Source organism: Leptinotarsa decemlineata, unplaced genomic scaffold (assembly GCF_025532065.1).
Source record: "Leptinotarsa decemlineata unplaced genomic scaffold, Ldec_3_MD MMD2_tig00000505_RagTag_RagTag, whole genome shotgun sequence".
NCBI classification, from domain to species: domain Eukaryota; kingdom Metazoa; phylum Arthropoda; class Insecta; order Coleoptera; family Chrysomelidae; genus Leptinotarsa; species Leptinotarsa decemlineata.
Window position 1 is genome coordinate 14,501,190 of NW_027412549.1, and position 18,632 is coordinate 14,519,821.

Consider the following 18,632-nt stretch of genomic DNA (forward strand, 5'->3'; position numbering starts at 1 on the left):
CTATATATAGGAAACACGAAATTATTTCTTCTTCCATAGAAATGTTGAGTATTATTGTTAAAGAACAGATGTCTATTTTTTAAAAGAAACATTGATCATTCATGAATATAAAGGGCGTATATCGTCATTATCCCATTATAATTGAAAAAATATCTTCACGATTGATTGATTACACTTCAAATTATCCATCATTACGATAGCCCTTTTCTGAATTGCAGATATTTTTTCAGTATTACTATTTTGTTCGACTGATGACATATTTATTTTGTAAAAATTCGTATTGAATATAGAATAAAGAAAATAACTTTTGTCTAATTCTAGTAAGTTTATTATTAACAATAATGAACTCAGTAAAAATTAGACGAAAGTTTTCATTATTCTTTACTGCTTTCCCAAAATGTGATTCCATATCTAGCTGCAGACTCAAAATTGACAAAGTATTTTTACTTTTTTTTTATTTCCTTTGAATGACAAAAAATGTATAGGAAATAGTCATTATACATGAAAGAACAAAACAAAATATATATACAAGAACAAACAAAATATATACAGTAGCAAATCACGTTGTTGTATTTAAAAACTCGTCAAGAGATTAAAAACATCTTTTTAACAGATACTATTTCAATTTTTTTTTAAACAACGAAAGGCTGCATATTGACTTCAATTTCTTTGGTGAACAGTTGTAATAGGTCCTATACGTTTTGATGCACTTTGAGTTATCTTATACCCAGCCGCTCTAACGTGTATCATTTGCTTTTGCTGAGTGTTTTCATTATGAATATTATCTTTGAGACTAAAGTCATTCTTGTTAGTGAAAACATAAACGGACAACTCATAAATATATAATCCAACCAGAGTTAAAATTTCATGTGTAATGAAAATGTTTCTGCATGAATACTGTTGAGGAACGTTGAACAAACGTTCTGTTGGATAAATACATTATACTCTTTGCAGAGTCATAAGTTGGTTTATGTTGAGAACATTTCTCAAGTTAACGAAAAGATAGGTTGATGAGCTCAGTTTTGAAACTAGTTGATCACAGAGCTCATTCCAAGAAAGATTCTCAAACATTTGAATGCCTAAATTCAACAGCATCATGGATGTTTCTCAAAGTAGAGTTATCATCAGTCACTTGAATATCATCGGTTTCATTTTGATAGTTGTGAAAGCGGATTAACTGAGTTTATTCACATTGAAAAGCAGGTCGTGACTATTGAAAAAATTTGAAACTACATCCAAAGCATATTCGCATTTTCATGTAGAATCATTCGTCGCTTTGGCAGATATCATCAAACTAATATCATCTGCATATGCAGTTACTTCAGAATATGGTATTTTACTCTCTATATTATTGATATATAATAAAAATAATAGGATAATGAGATATTTGTGAACCACTATTAGCCCATTTAAAATTTTGCACATCAGTAATTACTTTTAACGTGTTTCATTGAAACACGTTAAAACTGAAACTTAAAACTGAAGGCATTCAATCCAAACATCTTCATTTTCTTCTTGTGGTATGTATTTGCGGGTGTTGTAACTTTCCAATCGATCGACTTCAGTAAAGATCACCGTGCCCATTTCGAAGACAACCAGTTTTGAAATGGAGATGAGTTACTTAATTGACCGCAAGAATTGTAAGCGAGTACACTGAAATCGAAAGTATTACGCGGAGAATCATGAACTTGCATCAAGATGGTTTCTTATATTTAGCCTTCGGAGATATTTACGTAACTCTGAGAAATGTTATTTCAATATACACAGTGAATCACTAATGAAATCAGAACGCCTGTGTCTTCGATTTAGAAGCACATTCGAATATTTAGGAGAGAAAGAAAATAACAATTTCGTTTCATATGGCTTGTTTGTTGATACTATTCGTATATTACTGGAGGTTTTTCCCAACACCAAACCGTTATTTCAACACCACCATCACCAAGTGATCATCTTCAAGAGGAAGATCTTCCTCTTGACCCTTTCTTTTACGATGATCATTTGAATTGTAAAATGTATCTTCATTTTCTATTCAATGAATTCGATGACTACTTAGATGAATATCCGCCATGAAATACAATATTTTCAAAAGGACGGGGATCCTCCCTATAATGCAGCAATAGTAAGGGAATATTTAGATGCGATATTCCTAAGAAAATGGGTTGGAAACAATGGACCAATTAACTGGCCAGCTCGATCCTCAGATCTTACTCCTTTAGATTTTTTGTCTGGGGATACATGAAGGATGAAGTTTTTTCAACACAAAGTACAGATATCGACCATCTCAAACAAAACATAAGAGATGCATGTATTAGTGTTACATCTATTATGCTAGAAAATTGCCACAGAAATTGTCTGAACCGACAACTTATGTGCATTCACCAAAGAGGTCATCAATTCGAGTATTCAATGTAGATTGCCATGTAGCTTTGATTTTTCCCTATTGGTTTCATTTTTCCCAAAAGTTCATGATGAAATAATTATTTTTCTATTTGATAGTTGTCACTGATGATGATGGTTATTGTAAGAGATGGGACAGAACTTCCCTTGGAAGAAGTTACAAAAAACTGGGGCCTATATCTTGACAACAGTGGTGTATGGTCCGGGAATTTTGAAGAGTGACAGTTCGAGGATGTGGGTTGGTTGAATATTGAATCCAAACGAATAATTCATTCATTTTTTCAAAAACTTAAAACAAGAAAACCCTGCTATCTTTTCGAAAAAATATCCTTTAGAACTGACGTACACCATCCTAACTTGAGATTCAGGACACATTTAACAATACCACCGCATAAAACTTCTGTGTTTCGCGGATTTTTCTCTTACCATATTGCCTAGGTACTCATACAATCGGATATCCATTGAATATAAACCTCTGCCATTAGGAAGCTTCAAACGAAAGATAAAAAAATATCTTCTTACAATAAATAGATCCAACTAATCGAATTTTATTGAAATCAATAAACCTTTATCCAAGCTCAACAAAATATACAGGGTGTAACTGAATAAATGTAAAATATTCAAGGAGGTGATTCCTCATCGAAAAAAAGATAGGATCTTTCATATAAAGAAACTTCATTGGAGCATCCCTTGTTAAGATACAGCCCCTTGAAGGGGGTACATAAAATTTGTATAACAATTTTTTTCACAAGCACTGAAAAAGTTACAATATTGAAATTGACCTAACGTTTTGTACTACCAAAAAAACACTCAGCCAGTAATTTATTTGGTTTATTTCTAATGTAAATTTTTGTCTTATTATTTGTTCACCATTTAAAAATTTATTTCCGATAGCCTGTTTTATTCTAAACAAAAAATGTCTCTTAGGTGTTTTGCCCAAAATAAACCAGTTCGCAGCAAAAAAATATTTTACGAACAACTACAGAGATACATCGTCATAAATGCGAAAATACGAAACTAATAGTTCTAGTAGGTCGCTATTGGCGATAGTGACAATTAAATTGGTTTGACGCTGTCAGTTTGTGAATTAATAATTCACTGGTTATTAAAATGGCATACCCTGTAGGAAATAATGACTGATATGCATTACGTTAACGGTCTGTCACAGGGAAATGGGTTAGAAGTTTCTTTTTGGTAGTACAAAGCGTCAGGTTAATTTCAATATTGTAACTTTTTCAGTGCTTGTGCAAAATATTGTTATACAAATTTTATGTACCCCCTTTAAGGGGCTGTATCCTAACAAGGGATGCTCCAATGAAATTTCTTCATATGAAAGATCCTATCTTTTTTTCGATGAGGAATCACCTCCTTCAATATTTTACACTAATTTAGTTACTCCCTGTATATATTTGTATTTCAATTTCGCTGAATATATTTGTTGCACTGTTCTTGATATACTACTGTTTTTTTTCCTCTTTTTCTTTTGCTCTTACGGTTGAATGGAAGAGCAATCTCTGCGATGATGTATCATACGCAGATATTGAATACTGCCATTTGATTGGTTGTAATTGTATGGAACCATCAATAAAAGCCATTACTATTATTATTATTATTAAATGAAACGTTATAAAACTATCGAATGTGATATACCCTTGGACTGTGAATTTATCACTTCATAAATATCTCTATTAAAAAAGACAGGTCCATATTAAAAAAAAGTTGATGATGGTCATGTTGACATGAAACGTTTTATCGGATATTTATCATTACATCGTATTAGTACACTTCGAATACAATAACATTTTCCTTTTCCATTTTTTGACATTCCTGGAAATAACAATTCCATATACATCAGTTACTGCATTTAGTCAAAAATATCAAGTAGGTGATGTTTCAAAAAGGTAATACCACTTCATTATGACATTGCCATGACTTCAATCTTGTGAATTTGAAATACACTGTCCCGATTACCGATAACTTTCTATACATATCCCTTTCTCACGATCCGTGTCCTTGACATAAACGGAATAAAGTAACATTTTCTTTCATTTCGAATCGTCACTGGTTGAATAACTGAATATTTATCACTCGTTTTCTTCTCATCTCAAAACGAAGGTGAGGATGGCTGGAGGTGCTATTTTTACGCAAAGGATTGCATCATGAATAGAGTTGTTTGAGGAATTTATGAAAATATTCATTTATGCGCGTTAGAAATTCAATAAATGGAATACCAAACCTTGAATCGAATCGAGTTAAACATTCGTTTTGTAATCAATTACACAACTTATGTTTGAATTGTCAAGTGATAATTTTGGATATTTTCTTGTTATATGATATCTTCAGTTCTTCTTGGTAGTATTGATACTAGTATACTAATCATAAGTGGACATAAGCTTCTGATAATTTTTTTTCCTCATTCTCTGTTTCACTATCACTTATTTATTTTATTTAAATCAATGATGAATTCATTTCCACCATTAATATGGAAGTGTCCAATCTCCATATAGTCTTTTCCAACTAAAATAACTTTTTTAATCCCTTTCTGCCAGTCTTCTTCGGTAATATCAGATACTTCTATCTTTAATTAGCTCTATTACTTTCTTATCAAATTTTGGAAAATTATTTTTACGCCTGATGCTTCGTTTCAATTTTCCCCAAATCAACTCGATTTGATTGAAAACACAAAGATACTGAGGAAGTCTCAGTATGGTGTGTCCATATTTTTCAGCAATATTCTCAGGGGCATACAGTTTTTCAAATGTTTTTGTCTGTAAAACTTCAAGTAGTTGGTTTTTGGTATAGTTATCTTCAAAATACAAATTGTTATCCTTTAAAAACTTTGTATTTCATCTTTCCTCGAATTTTTATTCGATACTTTGATGACCTGTCGCGAATGATAGGATGTGTTGCCAAGAAGTATTACACTATTCGCATCCAAATTTGGGATCAATGTGTTTTCAAACCATTCCTCAAAAATATTAGCTTCCATGTTCTTATGATAGTCATTATTGCAGTCCTCAAGTATTTTCCACATAATTTCGAAGAATTCAGAACCCATCCTTTACTTTCCCCGCAATGCACAATGATTAGTCGCTATCCTTTGTTTGCAGGCATGTTAGGCGTACACATTCTCGAACCATCAGTCCACCCTTTCGTAACTTTGTTGTGAGTGTCATACCAAGTTTCGTCCAAATAGAAAATTTGCCGTTGTTCTTGTCTATATTTAGTTATTTGTTCTTAGTATTTGTTACACAATTTCACTATTCTTCTGCTTTCCATAACTGCTTGACGTTTGTTTTTTATTTTAAATGTGAATCCTAGTTTCTTAATCCAATTCTGAAGAGTTTTATGACAGCAGCTCACGTTATGGCCGGAAGTATTCAATTTCTTCCTTATGATTCTCATTGCTTTTGTAACAGTCGTATATTGTTTTTTTTTCAATGATTTTATTAGATGAACATCCTAAGGTTTTGGTAAACCTATATCACATCGCGTCCTGTGTTCATAAAGTTTGTTTTTGACTAGTTGACGTACAGTTGAGAAAGGAATTTCGGTCCAATCTGATGTTGCTTGTAATAGTTTGTTTCACTTGAAACCAAACTTGAGGTGTATAATCTTATATACATTGAAACAAAATCTCTGTGTTTCATTATTCAAATGCATTCGAATCTTATTCACTGGTATCTCTTTTTCGCATTCTTCACCATCGCTATTGGAATCACTACACTGGAAAAAGTCTGCGTTGTTATCACACTCGTTATTACTATTGGTACTTGTCCAAGGACGCCACATTTCAAACAGATAACAAAAATTTTGAGTAATTATAACTGCACCAATATCGAATGTCAACACTCCAATCGCGATCAGTTCCTGAACTGAACACGACGGCGATAACCATCCCCGCATTCCCGATTTCTAATCGTCACCGTAACATCCAATACGAACCGCTAAGTCTACAGTCCACGTGGATTAGTTCGCTGCCGGTTTATTTGTATGTATTGGTTTTTTTGCCTTTGAGAGTGCCGTCAACTTTAAGAGTCCACATTATCGTTTACTTCGACTATACCAATTTTTGTTGTATAAAGGAGTTTAGCTCATTGGAGGACGCTACGGTGTTAGCAAAAGGCGTCTAGAAAGAAATAACAAATATTTGTGGAGTGTTTGTAGACCTGGGATATGGAAAATTTATAAATAAAGTCTTACAACGAGCCTTCGCTGCACTGAAAATCAGTTAGTTAGTTAATTAGTTAGTAACCGACGTATTTTGCCTCATCATGAGAAAAAGTTTGAATCTTCAGTGCTTTCAGTTTTCAACTACGCGGATATTCTTTATGTTCCATGTTCAAGTCAATACAAAAATGAGATTTAAAAAGTTCAGAACTCGTGCCTTAGACTTACATATGGTACAGACATCTTAAACTTGAATATTGGATATAAAATTATGCTTGCAATGCCAAATTACAAAACAGAAGTGTTCAGACGGTCTTTAAGGTACCAAATTTACCAAAACTATACTGTACCCAACTCTCTCAAACAATTGAATTTCACAAATTTCAAAACTGAATATGGAGACTATTCGTTGGACTGAAATGAAAAAAAAATATAGATATGTTGTAAGGAATAGGTAAAATAAACTCTTTAGGTGAGGCGTTTGTTCGAATTCATATTATAATATCATTATTTGCAACAATCATAGTTTCATTCATCTTTTATTTATTTTTTTTGTCAATGAGAACATTAAGACGTTATTATTATCATTATTATATTATTGCTCAATTTTCATCATGTATGGTGTTATTAATTTTCATCAAGTAACGGGTCAGTTCATTCATAATTGTAATAATAATAAAAATAATACTTGCCTTCTCTAATTGATCGGATGAGAAAAAGAAATTATTACTAACTGTATTAAAATCACCATATTTTCTTCTATCCCTAGCAAAGTCAGCTATTTCACTTCCATTTGATGTACTTTCAGTGCTTAATGTGGATGCAAAATACCTCCATCTCTCAGAAAAGCTATACTCACAACACACGTACTGAATCTGAGCAGAAAACAAATGTTCCCCTCTGCAGACTAACACACATACAGAAATTTATATCATACTTTGGTCCAAAGTTGTTAAACCTTGTCTCTATAGAAATCAGTCATTGGCAATAAACGTAAAATGAAATCAAAACTGAAAGAATGTGTGAAAAAAAAATTATAACAAACTGAAAACCGTATTCGAACTCGAATAATAATAAATTTAAAACACAATAAATAACCATATTCTCTCTCCCTCACAATTAATTTCACTTCGTTTTTTCCTTCTTTGTACTCACCACTGAGTATGTAAATAATCAATGTAATCCAGGTTGATGACTACAACACAAGCTTTGCTTGCTAACCGGGACTCACAATTTCCAGTTTTAGTTAGGTATTTTCTTTTTTTGTTTTTTTTTCAAGTTATCTAGTTTTAATTTTGAAATCATATTGTAGATTATGCTTACCTGAATGAAATTTACTTGACTTTTTTCAATGTTCTCATATGAAATCACATAACACTAATGAATGTATTCGTTCTCTAAATTTTTCAGATTGTTTTCGCATTGGTGCTTGGTGTGTGTTTAGCCCAACCACAGAGGCGTCTTAATTCAGATATTGATGAATCTCAACCACCAGTCATTCAGCAGTATCAAGAACCTCGTCAAAAGCATGAAACTACGACTTTCATTCCAATAATCAGATTTGATAAGGAACAAAGTGAAGATGGAAGCTACAGAGCATCGTAAGTCCTACAGATATCTTTATGAAATTTATCCCAGTGATATCGACGATAGCCTTTATTGCCCGACCTTGATTGGCGAAAGTTCTACCGGTGAGAAAGTCGTCGGAGTACTTGATGAAATTACATATCTTGAGATCAAATAATAATTAACTCAGATTTAAGTAAATTTCCCATTTACAACTAACAAAAATGGGAACATACTTCTATTCAATTTTTTGAAACAGTCTATGTCATTTTAAAAGTTTATTCGAATTCAGGACTCCCATTTGGCATAACGTCAGTAGTGGAAGATCTGCATTACAGAAGTTTTATGACAACTGTCAAAATGCGCAATACATTTTGAAGAAATAGAACATCATATATAGGGCTTTTCATGATGAGCGTTAATTAGCCATTTCTGGCAAACTATTCAACAGATCAACCTGAAAATTCCACAGTATACATAAGTCAATATGACCTACACGCCAAAAATATTTTGAACGAAGCGGCGTTGTCGCTTCTATTATAAAGTAGCGGCTTCTTTGATTTTTCAAATGGAACAGCCCATATATAATATCATATTATGATTCATTATCACTTTGTCAACAAATTCATATACTATTTCTCTATACATATCTACTACCGTTTAGAAGATATAAATTAATTTCGATATTTTTTTTTACCAAACATGAACTTTTATAAATGCTGATAATCTTGAACTCTCTTGCTCTAAAACGATCAAATTTGAAATGAAGTGGAGTGATACTATGAGGATCTTCACTCCGAGTCATATTTTCATTTGCCTCATACAGGGTCTTCAAAAATGCAGATATTTTGATCTCATGAAAAAATGAGTGGAACTCATTTTTTTCAAATGAAACACCCTGTATATTTCAACATTTTTGAACTGTACTTCCAATTTTAGATTAACTTTGTTCAGATAATGCTATTTTATTTTGAACCGTTTTCGAGATAAACTGTTTCAAACGGAAATTGACATGGTTTCCTTGTTCATCACTTATTTTTGTAAAACAGATTTCTTTTGATGTTTCTCAATTAGTCACAGATAATACGATGGAAAGATAATTATTAAAATACTCGTCAACCATCGATTGAAACTTCTCTTCAAAGAATAGTTTTATTAACGCTGAAACACGAACTGAAAATAATACTCCCATAAATTAATGAGTTAATTTAATCGTCAGTGTATTTCAGAATATGTTCAAACACATCTCAACCTCTACTTAAACAAACATGTAATCTCTTCAAAAGATTGTCATGTGTAGCGCTTCTGATCAAGTCTGGAGTCAAACTATTGAAAGCAGTTGTAACTCTCGATTTCATATCTTCCATTGTTGTTATTGGAGTAGAGTAAACCATATTTTTAATGAAACCCCACACGAAATAGTCTAATGGATTGCCATCTGGTGTTCTAGGAGGCCAACGAAAAGGCCCATTATTACCAATCCATCTGTCTTCGAAGATTTCGGTTAAAGCTTCGCTGACTGAATGAGAATAAGGGGTAGAGCACCATCCATTTGGTACCATACACGTTATCTTCCTGGTCTATTATTTAAAATCATTTGAATTCCATTCCTCAGTAAATCTTCATATTTTGATGCATTCAACTTATCATTATAAAACTCGATATAAAAAATTGACCCATTCTTTATGGCACAAAATACATTGAATTGCCATCTTTCTTGAAAACCCCTTTGGCGGACAACATGGGGATTTTCTGGCGCCCAATAATGACTGTTGTGTCTATTGAAAACTCCATTTTTTGTGAACTTGGCCTCATCTGTCCATATGATATTGTCAAGGAAATGTTCATTCTCTTGAGTCTTGACAAGTAATCATTCAAATAATTCCACTCTACGAGGTAAATCAGTCTCTTCCAAATGTTGGACACAGTAGAACTTATAGGGATGCCATTTATGCTTATTAAGAATTCGACAAACTGTCATGTAGGGTATACCTATCTCCCTTTCAGCCTCGTGCAGAGAAGCATTTGGAAATGCATGAAAGTATCCCAAAACTGTTATACCATTGTCATCATCATCCACTTTAGTCTTCTTACGAATGATTTTTGGACGGAAGGTTTCATTCAACCTTCAGTTTTTTAGTAGTCGATTTATCACATTATTATTCGGCTTCGGACGTTGTGGATATCTTTCATGAAATACTCGGCATGTTCTACTTGCAATTCTATTGCATTCACCATAAATTTATTAATAAATTCAAGAAATCTTCATTACTGTAACCTTATCTTGACATTATTCTATTATAATTGGTAGCTATCACAATCAGTCAAAACCACCAACGAAAGTCTGACGTTAAATAATTGGTTTATTTATTTTTCCAAAGCACACTATTAAAAAATATTAATGTGTACTGTTGTACGTTAGAGACCAATACCTCAATGTATACAAATTGTAACTTTTTCTAAGGTAGGTAGGTACATACCAATTTCGAATTGACTGATCTGAGACAGTTAAAAAACTGGATAAAAAAGAAATATTACTAAGTATTAAAAAATGTTGAATATCCAAAATAAGTGATGAATTCAAAAAAAAAGCAAGAAAACCACGTCAGTTTCCGTTTGACACAGTTTATCTCGAAAACGGTTCAAAATAGAAATAGTATTATCTGAACAAAGTTAATTTCAAATTGGATGTAGAGCTCAAAAATGTTGAAATATACAGGGTGTTCCATTCGAAAAAATTGAGTTCCACTCATTTTTTCATGAGATCAAAGTAGCTCAATCTTTTGAAGACCCTGTATGAGGCAAATGAAAAAATGACTCGGAGTGAAGATCCTCATAGTATCACTCCACTTCATTTCAAATTTGATCGTTTTAGTGTAAGAGAGTTCAAGATTATCAGCATTTATAAAAGTTCATGTTTGGTAAAAAAAAATATTGAAATCAATTTATATCTTCTAAACGGTAATAGATGGGTATAGAAAAATAGTATATGAATTTGTTGACAAAGTGATAATGAATCATAATATGATATTATATATGGGCTGTTCCATTTGAAAAATCAAAGAAGCCGCTACTTTATAGTAGAAGCGACAACGCCGCTTCGTCTGAAATATTTTAGGCGTGTAGGTCATATTGATTTATGCATACTGTGAAATTTTCAGGTTGATCCGTTAAATAGTTTGTCAGAAACGGCTAATTAACGCTCATCATGAAAAGCCCTGTATGCACAGTTCAGTTCTTGTTGTACACATGAATTATTCGTTTAGCTCCCTTATATTTTTTATCTTTCATCTTCGACTCATGTACATTTTATTCCGTGAATGTTAAGGTACGAAACTGGCAACAACATTTTTGCTGAGGAAGAAGGTTATATCAAAAACTTAGGACCTGATCCGGATGCGGAAGGAGAAACTCTTAATGCCCAGGTACAACAAGGATCATACTCTTACACTGCACCCGATGGAACAATCATTACTGTCAAATATACAGCAGATGAGACTGGATTCCATGCTACTGGAGATCATTTGCCAACTCCACCACCAGTAAGTCCAGAAGTTCAGAAAGGACTTGAACTCATCTATGCCGGAATAAGAGCTCAAGAGGTAAGAATGTTTTTTTCAAAAGTAGTTCAAGACAAAAGTTATATCCAGCAATAACTCATGATGATGAAGTTGATAATAATACTAATAATGATAATAAATCGACTTTATTCCTCATAATATACAATAGAATACATAGCATTGACAGTAAGATACTATTTCAATAAATGATGAATTGGCGGGGGTTCAGCCTGAGTTGTTTTTCAACCCTTCCGTGAGAAAGGGTGTGTCTACAAGTATAATCATAATCATAATACAGAAATCTATAAAGGCAATCGAACAGATGTATGTGGTTATCAATATTGTCTGTCCGAATTTCTTTCAAATTTGATTTTCAATCTTTTCTTGAAATTCTGTAGACTGAACGATTCATATTCTGGTATGGTTCTTGTCAAATTTGCGACATCCGTATGAGTACTTCATGCAAGCATTTTGTATTCTCTGCAGACGCACAATAATCGCATAATAAGGAAGGTCCATAAACACTGTCACAATATGAGAGCTTTGAAAAAATGAGACTTTCCCATAATGTCAGTTTCATTTTTGTGGAAAGAAGGGGTACACTTGTCTGAGAGTATTATATGATACCTTACATAAGTTGTTGACATGTTCCGAAAATCTCAGCTCACTGTCTAGATATAAACCTAGATTCCGGCACAACTTGACCTGAGAGAGGGAGCCATTGATTCTTATCTGTCCAGTGGCTGAATTTCTGCATGACGTACGACTCAAAATCATGAAAGAAGATTTTTGTCCATTGAGTTTCAGATTCTGTGCCGTAGATATGTCCAACAATGGCTGTAAATCTTGATTTATTGATATTTCAGAGATAGTTATGGAAGTCAAGTTGAACGTGGAGTATATTTGTGTGTCGTCGGCGTAATGGTATGTCTGACTATTCTGTATGTATTCATGGAAATCCGATATATAAATACTGAATAGCAAGAGACCTAAGATTGAACCCTGTGGTACTCCGTAGGCAGCATTCAATGCTTCGGATCTATCGTTGTCTATCACTACCCTTTGTGTGCCATTAGTTAGGAAATCTCGTATGAATTCAACAGAATCAGATGAAAACCCAAAAAATCAAAGTTCGGTTCAGAAATATCACAGTGTGATCAAATTCAGCTTGCCACTATTGTTGAATTGAGAACTAGTGTTATTCCGCTGATTGACGTGATGCTGACAAAAAAATTGAACATCCCGTTTTCGGGATGTTGAGGCACCCTGTATATTCCTGAATTGATCGATAAATCATAATGATTTTTATCCTGAAATGAAAAATAACGGATGTTGAGTGCCTTTGTCACTTTGTCGAGTTCGCCATATCGGTTACGATATTTGTTGTTCAAATTATCGTAAAAATTGGATGGAATGTTCGAATACTTATTCTTCTTTTCATCGACGGCCACTTGCGGGGAACGTTTTTTCAGGAAGCTGGAGCGACATATACAAAAATGATCAGACAAGCATAATCAGTAATTTCAAATATATAACCTTACCTAACCTAACTTAACCTAACCTAACCTATAGACACATTTCTTGAAATTCACTTCTCATTGTGGTAGTACCAAACAAATAATCAATTTGATCACGTTCAAAGTCTTCTCAATTCAATGAACGATGAAAATATCCAAAACTATTGTGAAATTACGACAATTGTTTTCATAATAACTGTTGGATGAATTGAAGGGGTTATATTTTTAGGAGTGATTAATTTTTGGGAAAGAAAGTTTTTGGCGTTCTACTACTCCATTTTGATACAGAAAAAGGATCAGGGAATCTTTCAAACAAAGGAAGGAAGTAATCAATTTGGAAATACATGGATGTGTAAACCATGCAAAGAAGTAACTTTCAGACACAAACTGAAAAAAAGTCCTCCTGAAACAGCTACTTTCATATAAACATTGAATTACACGAAAGAAAAAAATTCTTTCGAAACAAATACTTCTATATGAACACTGAATTATACAGAAGATACTTTTCTCTATTCAGTTTATATTTCAAATATTCGTTGTGGCATAAAAATCAGATATCATTCACATGAGGATGGCAGAGTTCCATGTAAGTGCAATTTGTTACCATTCATTTGAAGTAGAACTCTTTTTCTTTCGTGTAATCCAATGTTTATATGAAAGTAGCTGTGCTGTTTCAGGAGGAATTTCTTTCAGTTTGTGTCTGAAAGTTACTTCTTTGCATAATCTACACATCCATGTGTAGAATTACTTATTTTCAAATGGATTACTTCCTTCCTTTCTTTGAAAGATTCCCTCATCCTTTTTTTGTATCAAGATGGAGTAGTAGAAAGCCAAAAACTTCCTTTCCCAATAAAACTGTTGGATATAACTGATGTTGGAATTGTTGAATATAACTTGGATTGATATACTGCTAGTTTATCAAAATATCAAATACTTTAAAACAAGTCGGTTCATTTCTGATTAATCGCTGCAACGACATAGTTTACAAACTGATTCAATTATTATTGCAGGAAGCGAATGCCCGTGAAGCAAAAGAAAATCCTCAAGGTGCAAGAAAAGAAATCTCACAAGACTACAACGGACAATATCGTCCATGAGTTTTGAAGCATCAACTGTAGCAACATTCTGTGATCAAATAATCAACATTTCACTTCCATAGACTGAACAATACTATCGTATGAAATGTAACAATTATATTTCAAAGTAAACGTGATTTCCTATCTTTCGAAAGTTTATTTGGCATTGACGCCAGCTTCCACGGCTGGCGTCAATGTTTTTATGAGTCGGACGTAACACCAGGTTTTTGCCGTGGCCTCCTTTAGTTATAATTTTCAAACGTTGCAACTGCAACTGTGGTAGTCATTTTCAGTGGCGGTCATCAGTTGACACGTCAAGAAGAGTACTTTGACCAAGCCACCGAAGATCACTGCTGCAGTTATAGTTAAAACTTTTGGAGAATTTAACCGAAGAAGACCACGGCAAAACCTTGAAGCCAATAATAACTTTATAAGGCATTTCTTTTTGAAGTCAATTTGTTATCAAACCTGCACATCAAGAACTTGCCAACGAGCCCTCAAATCATCACTTCAATTCGAAATTATACCGTTTTTCAGTAAGCCATTCAATCGTTTTCCCAACCATCACCTCCACTACATTTGGAACAAAATATATAATGAAAAAGTGTGACGACTTGGCCAGTATATAACATGATAAAATTTTATCTGTCAAAATCAGTCAGATACAGTTCAATTAAGATTTTGTCTTTATAATTTTTTAATAGTCAAAGAAACTTTAACTCTAACTGCACCATAAGTGATCATTAGTCTGACAATCATCACATTAATCCAATGGATTTGTTTGGGATCTAAACCCCAAGTTTTACCACAAATCCTTCTACATGTCCATAGAGGGACTCTGGCTTTGTGTAAAACTGTTTCCGAGTGAGCGTTCAGGTGAGTTTTTTTATCAAGGACAATACCAACGTATTTCACCTCCGTTCCAAATGGAATGACCTCACCGATGAGGGAAAGTGGCGTTAGATCGTCCAATTTACTTTTCTTGGTGAAGGGGGTTAACACAGTTTTGCTGGGGTTGACAGACATCTGCTCCCTCAGGCACTAACTGTGGACAACGTTCAACGTGCTTTGGAAGATATTACAAGCTACCCTGCAGAGTACATTCACTTTTATTATATATTTTCACTTGAACTTCAGTATGTCATATGCCCCTTTTCGGAATATGTTTATTATTATGATTCCCACCCCAGACTATGTGTTTGTGGAGTTGCTCCTGGACTTGTCTGCAGGTTTCACAGTGGTATGTTCTACTGAATCAACTGCAGATAGAACTCATGACTAGTTGAAATCACTTCTTCGATTGACGACTTGTTTATTTTGTGGAAATTCATGTTCACTGAGTATACACTACAAACACACACTTTTGTCTATTTTCCAATATATTTCTTTATTGTTGACCGGTTTCGGCTATTACACCATTTTCAAAACTAACTGATTACATTTATAGGTTCAGGAGAGGACTATTATTTAAATCAAGTTGTTCGTTGAGGACAATAGAATTGGGATTTTTCTTTGACCTGTTTATTTCCATTTCCATTCAACGGAAATTTAGGAAACATATTATTTAATGCCAAACCTAAATTAGAGAAAGGGAAGAGATCTGGTTTAATATCGAATAGAATGTGGTGAATGCCCAGCCATATATACAGGCCAAACTGGGTACAAGGTACCACGAACATGTCATTTCGGATAAAAAATCATTAATGTACGAACATCTTCAAAATTCAAAACATAAAATAGATAAAGATAATTTAAAGATCCTACACACATGTGAAAATGATGAATCTGTTGGAATCTATGGAAATAAACAGGTCAAAGAAAAATCCCAACTTGATTTAAATAATAGTCCTCTCCTGAACCTATAATCCAGATCCCAAAACCTACATTATATTGAAAGCTTTGTTATGTTCATGGATTTTACAGGTATATGAAACGCAGGTACCGGGTATCAGGTATATTAGGTATATCAAATCATTCATGATAGAATAAGAAACATAGGAATAAATTACTCAGATTTAAATGTAATCAGTTAGTTTTGAAAATGGTGTAATAGCCGAAACCGGTCAACAATAAAGAAATATAGTGGAAAATAGACAAAAGTGTGTGTTTGTAGTGTATCCTCAGTAGTTGAAATCAATTTTGTTTGTTTGGGATATTCATACGGTTCACTCCGTCTGAAATTACCCTCCCTGTACTGACGAGGAGCTACTACTCCGAAACCGGTCTATCGGTGGTCGTCCGACCAAATGAAATCAATTTCAGCTTTTCATACAGTGTCATTCCCAAAGTATGCACCATATGGGAAACTTATTTATTAAGGGATTTTCGACAAAATGTTATTCTTGATAATAATTTGTGCATCCTTTCGAACTGAACATGCACCAACAAAATACAGTAGAAAACACGTAATATACGAGAAGCCTTCAAATATTTGATTTTGAGACTGGAGTAAAGTACTCTTATTTTGAAAAATCTTGAGAAATGTTATTTAGAAAAGTTTTTCTGCATTGAAAAATACATCTAGATTTGAAGTCATGGCCATCTGAGTGTAGTTTTTTTTATCTATTTTTTTACATGTGGACTACGAAAAGAAAATTTTGCTATAACGATAAATAGACAGCATCTTGTATAAGACTGTTTATTTTAAAAGCCTCTAATATTACAAATTACACAACTATGGTGTTAACCACGGTCAATTTTTTTGAAGAGTAAAATAATTTTCCAAGTTTTTGGTGCAGTTATTTTTATTTTTTGTAAACACCGAAAATGACTCCAAATTATACAGTATTGCAACAAGAACTTAATATTCAATAATATTAAATCATAAAACATCAAAATATAAAAGGTATTTTGGAACAAACTCATTGATTTTCTGGAGATTATTTTAGAGAATTATTTTGGACAAGAAAATCTCCAGAAAATCAATAAGTTTGTTCCAAAATACCTATTTCATTTTGTTCTTTTGTGATTTGATATTATTGAATATTGAGTTCTTGTTACAGTACTGTATAGTTTTGAGTAATTTTGGGTGTTAACAAAAAATAAAAACTTTGAAAATTATTTCACTATTCAAAAAAATTGACCGTGGTGAACACCATAGTTGTATAGTTTGTAAAATTGCAGGCTTTCAAAATAAAACATCGTATACAGGATGCTGTCTATTTATCGTTTTAGCAAATTTTCCTTTTCGTAGTCCCCATTAAAAAAAATGAGTAAAAAATTAAAACTTCACTTCGATGGTCATGACTCCAAATCTAGATGTATTTTTCAATGCTGAACAACTTTTCTAAATAACATTCTCCGAGATTTTTCAAAATAAGAGTACTTTACTCTTGTCTCAAAAACAAATATTGGAAGCTCCTCGTATATTACATGTGTTTTACTGTATGTTGTTGGTGCATGTTTAGTTTTAGGGGATGCACAGACTTTTATAGATTACAACTTTTCGTCGAAAAACCCTTAACAAAGAAGTTTCCCATATGGTGCATACTTTGGGGATGACACTGTATATAGGATATTACTTTCGGTGAATCTTCCAAATGGAAGACGTTGCGCAGGCGCCTGATAGTTTTACTTCAGCTTTCTGCGCTGCCCACGCAATAAAAAAGTCGTTGGTTCACAGGAGAGGGTGAGGTGTTGTCACCTGATGGGAAAAAATCATGGACGAAGCACTCAAAAAATATACAAACCGCAGAAACGTGTTTCTAGCTCATCAGCTGTCATCAGTACGGTATAACCATGTGCAAGATTAGGCAGTACTTGGTTGCAAAAACAACGCAAATGCACAACAGAAACATAATAATTATGCTTCTTATTTATGTTCGTTTTGTTTCAGTTTCTTCATTATCCTCCCTTTATTATCCTGAAGAAGTTAATAAATCAACCGAAGGCTTGAGAGATAACAGAGAGTCTTCTTTGTAACAGCCCTACCAATCTAATGGCAACCCCATATGCATATGACATGCTCCAGGTTCAGGTGAGAACACCTTACCCCTTGCCTCTCATATAGACCTACGACTTTGTAGGTAAGTGTGGTAGATACCCAACTAAAAAACAACAACCAACACAGCTAATGTCGCGCAGAGAGTTGAAGTAAAGTCGTAGGTCTACATGAGATGCAAGGGGTAAGGTGCTTTCACCTGAACCTAGAGCATGTCATATGCACCTCTCTGGAATATTAATCATCATTTCGACTCTCAATATGTGTTTGTGGAGTTGTTTCCTAGCTCTGTCTGTAGGTTGCACAGTGGATATCCCATTGAATGACTAGCTGGAACCATATTTGTTTGGTTGTGATAGACGGTTCACACCGTTCTGAAAAGACCATGCCCGGTACACCGAAACCG

General features: G+C 33.5%; 1 protein-coding gene across 1 annotated transcript in view; it reads left to right on the forward strand.

The window, feature by feature from the left end:
* The window catches only part of LOC111505601 (uncharacterized), a 55,902-nt gene extending 41,470 nt beyond the window's left edge, over positions 1–14,432 (forward strand). The window contains exons 7-9 of the mRNA XM_023160439.2: positions 7,978–8,168; positions 11,462–11,735; positions 14,221–14,432. Coding sequence (XP_023016207.2) covers positions 7,978–8,168; positions 11,462–11,735; positions 14,221–14,307 — 552 coding nt within the window. The 3' untranslated portion in view covers positions 14,308–14,432. The remainder of the gene's footprint in view (positions 1–7,977; positions 8,169–11,461; positions 11,736–14,220) is intronic.
* The last annotated feature ends 4,200 nt before the right edge of the window (positions 14,433–18,632 follow it).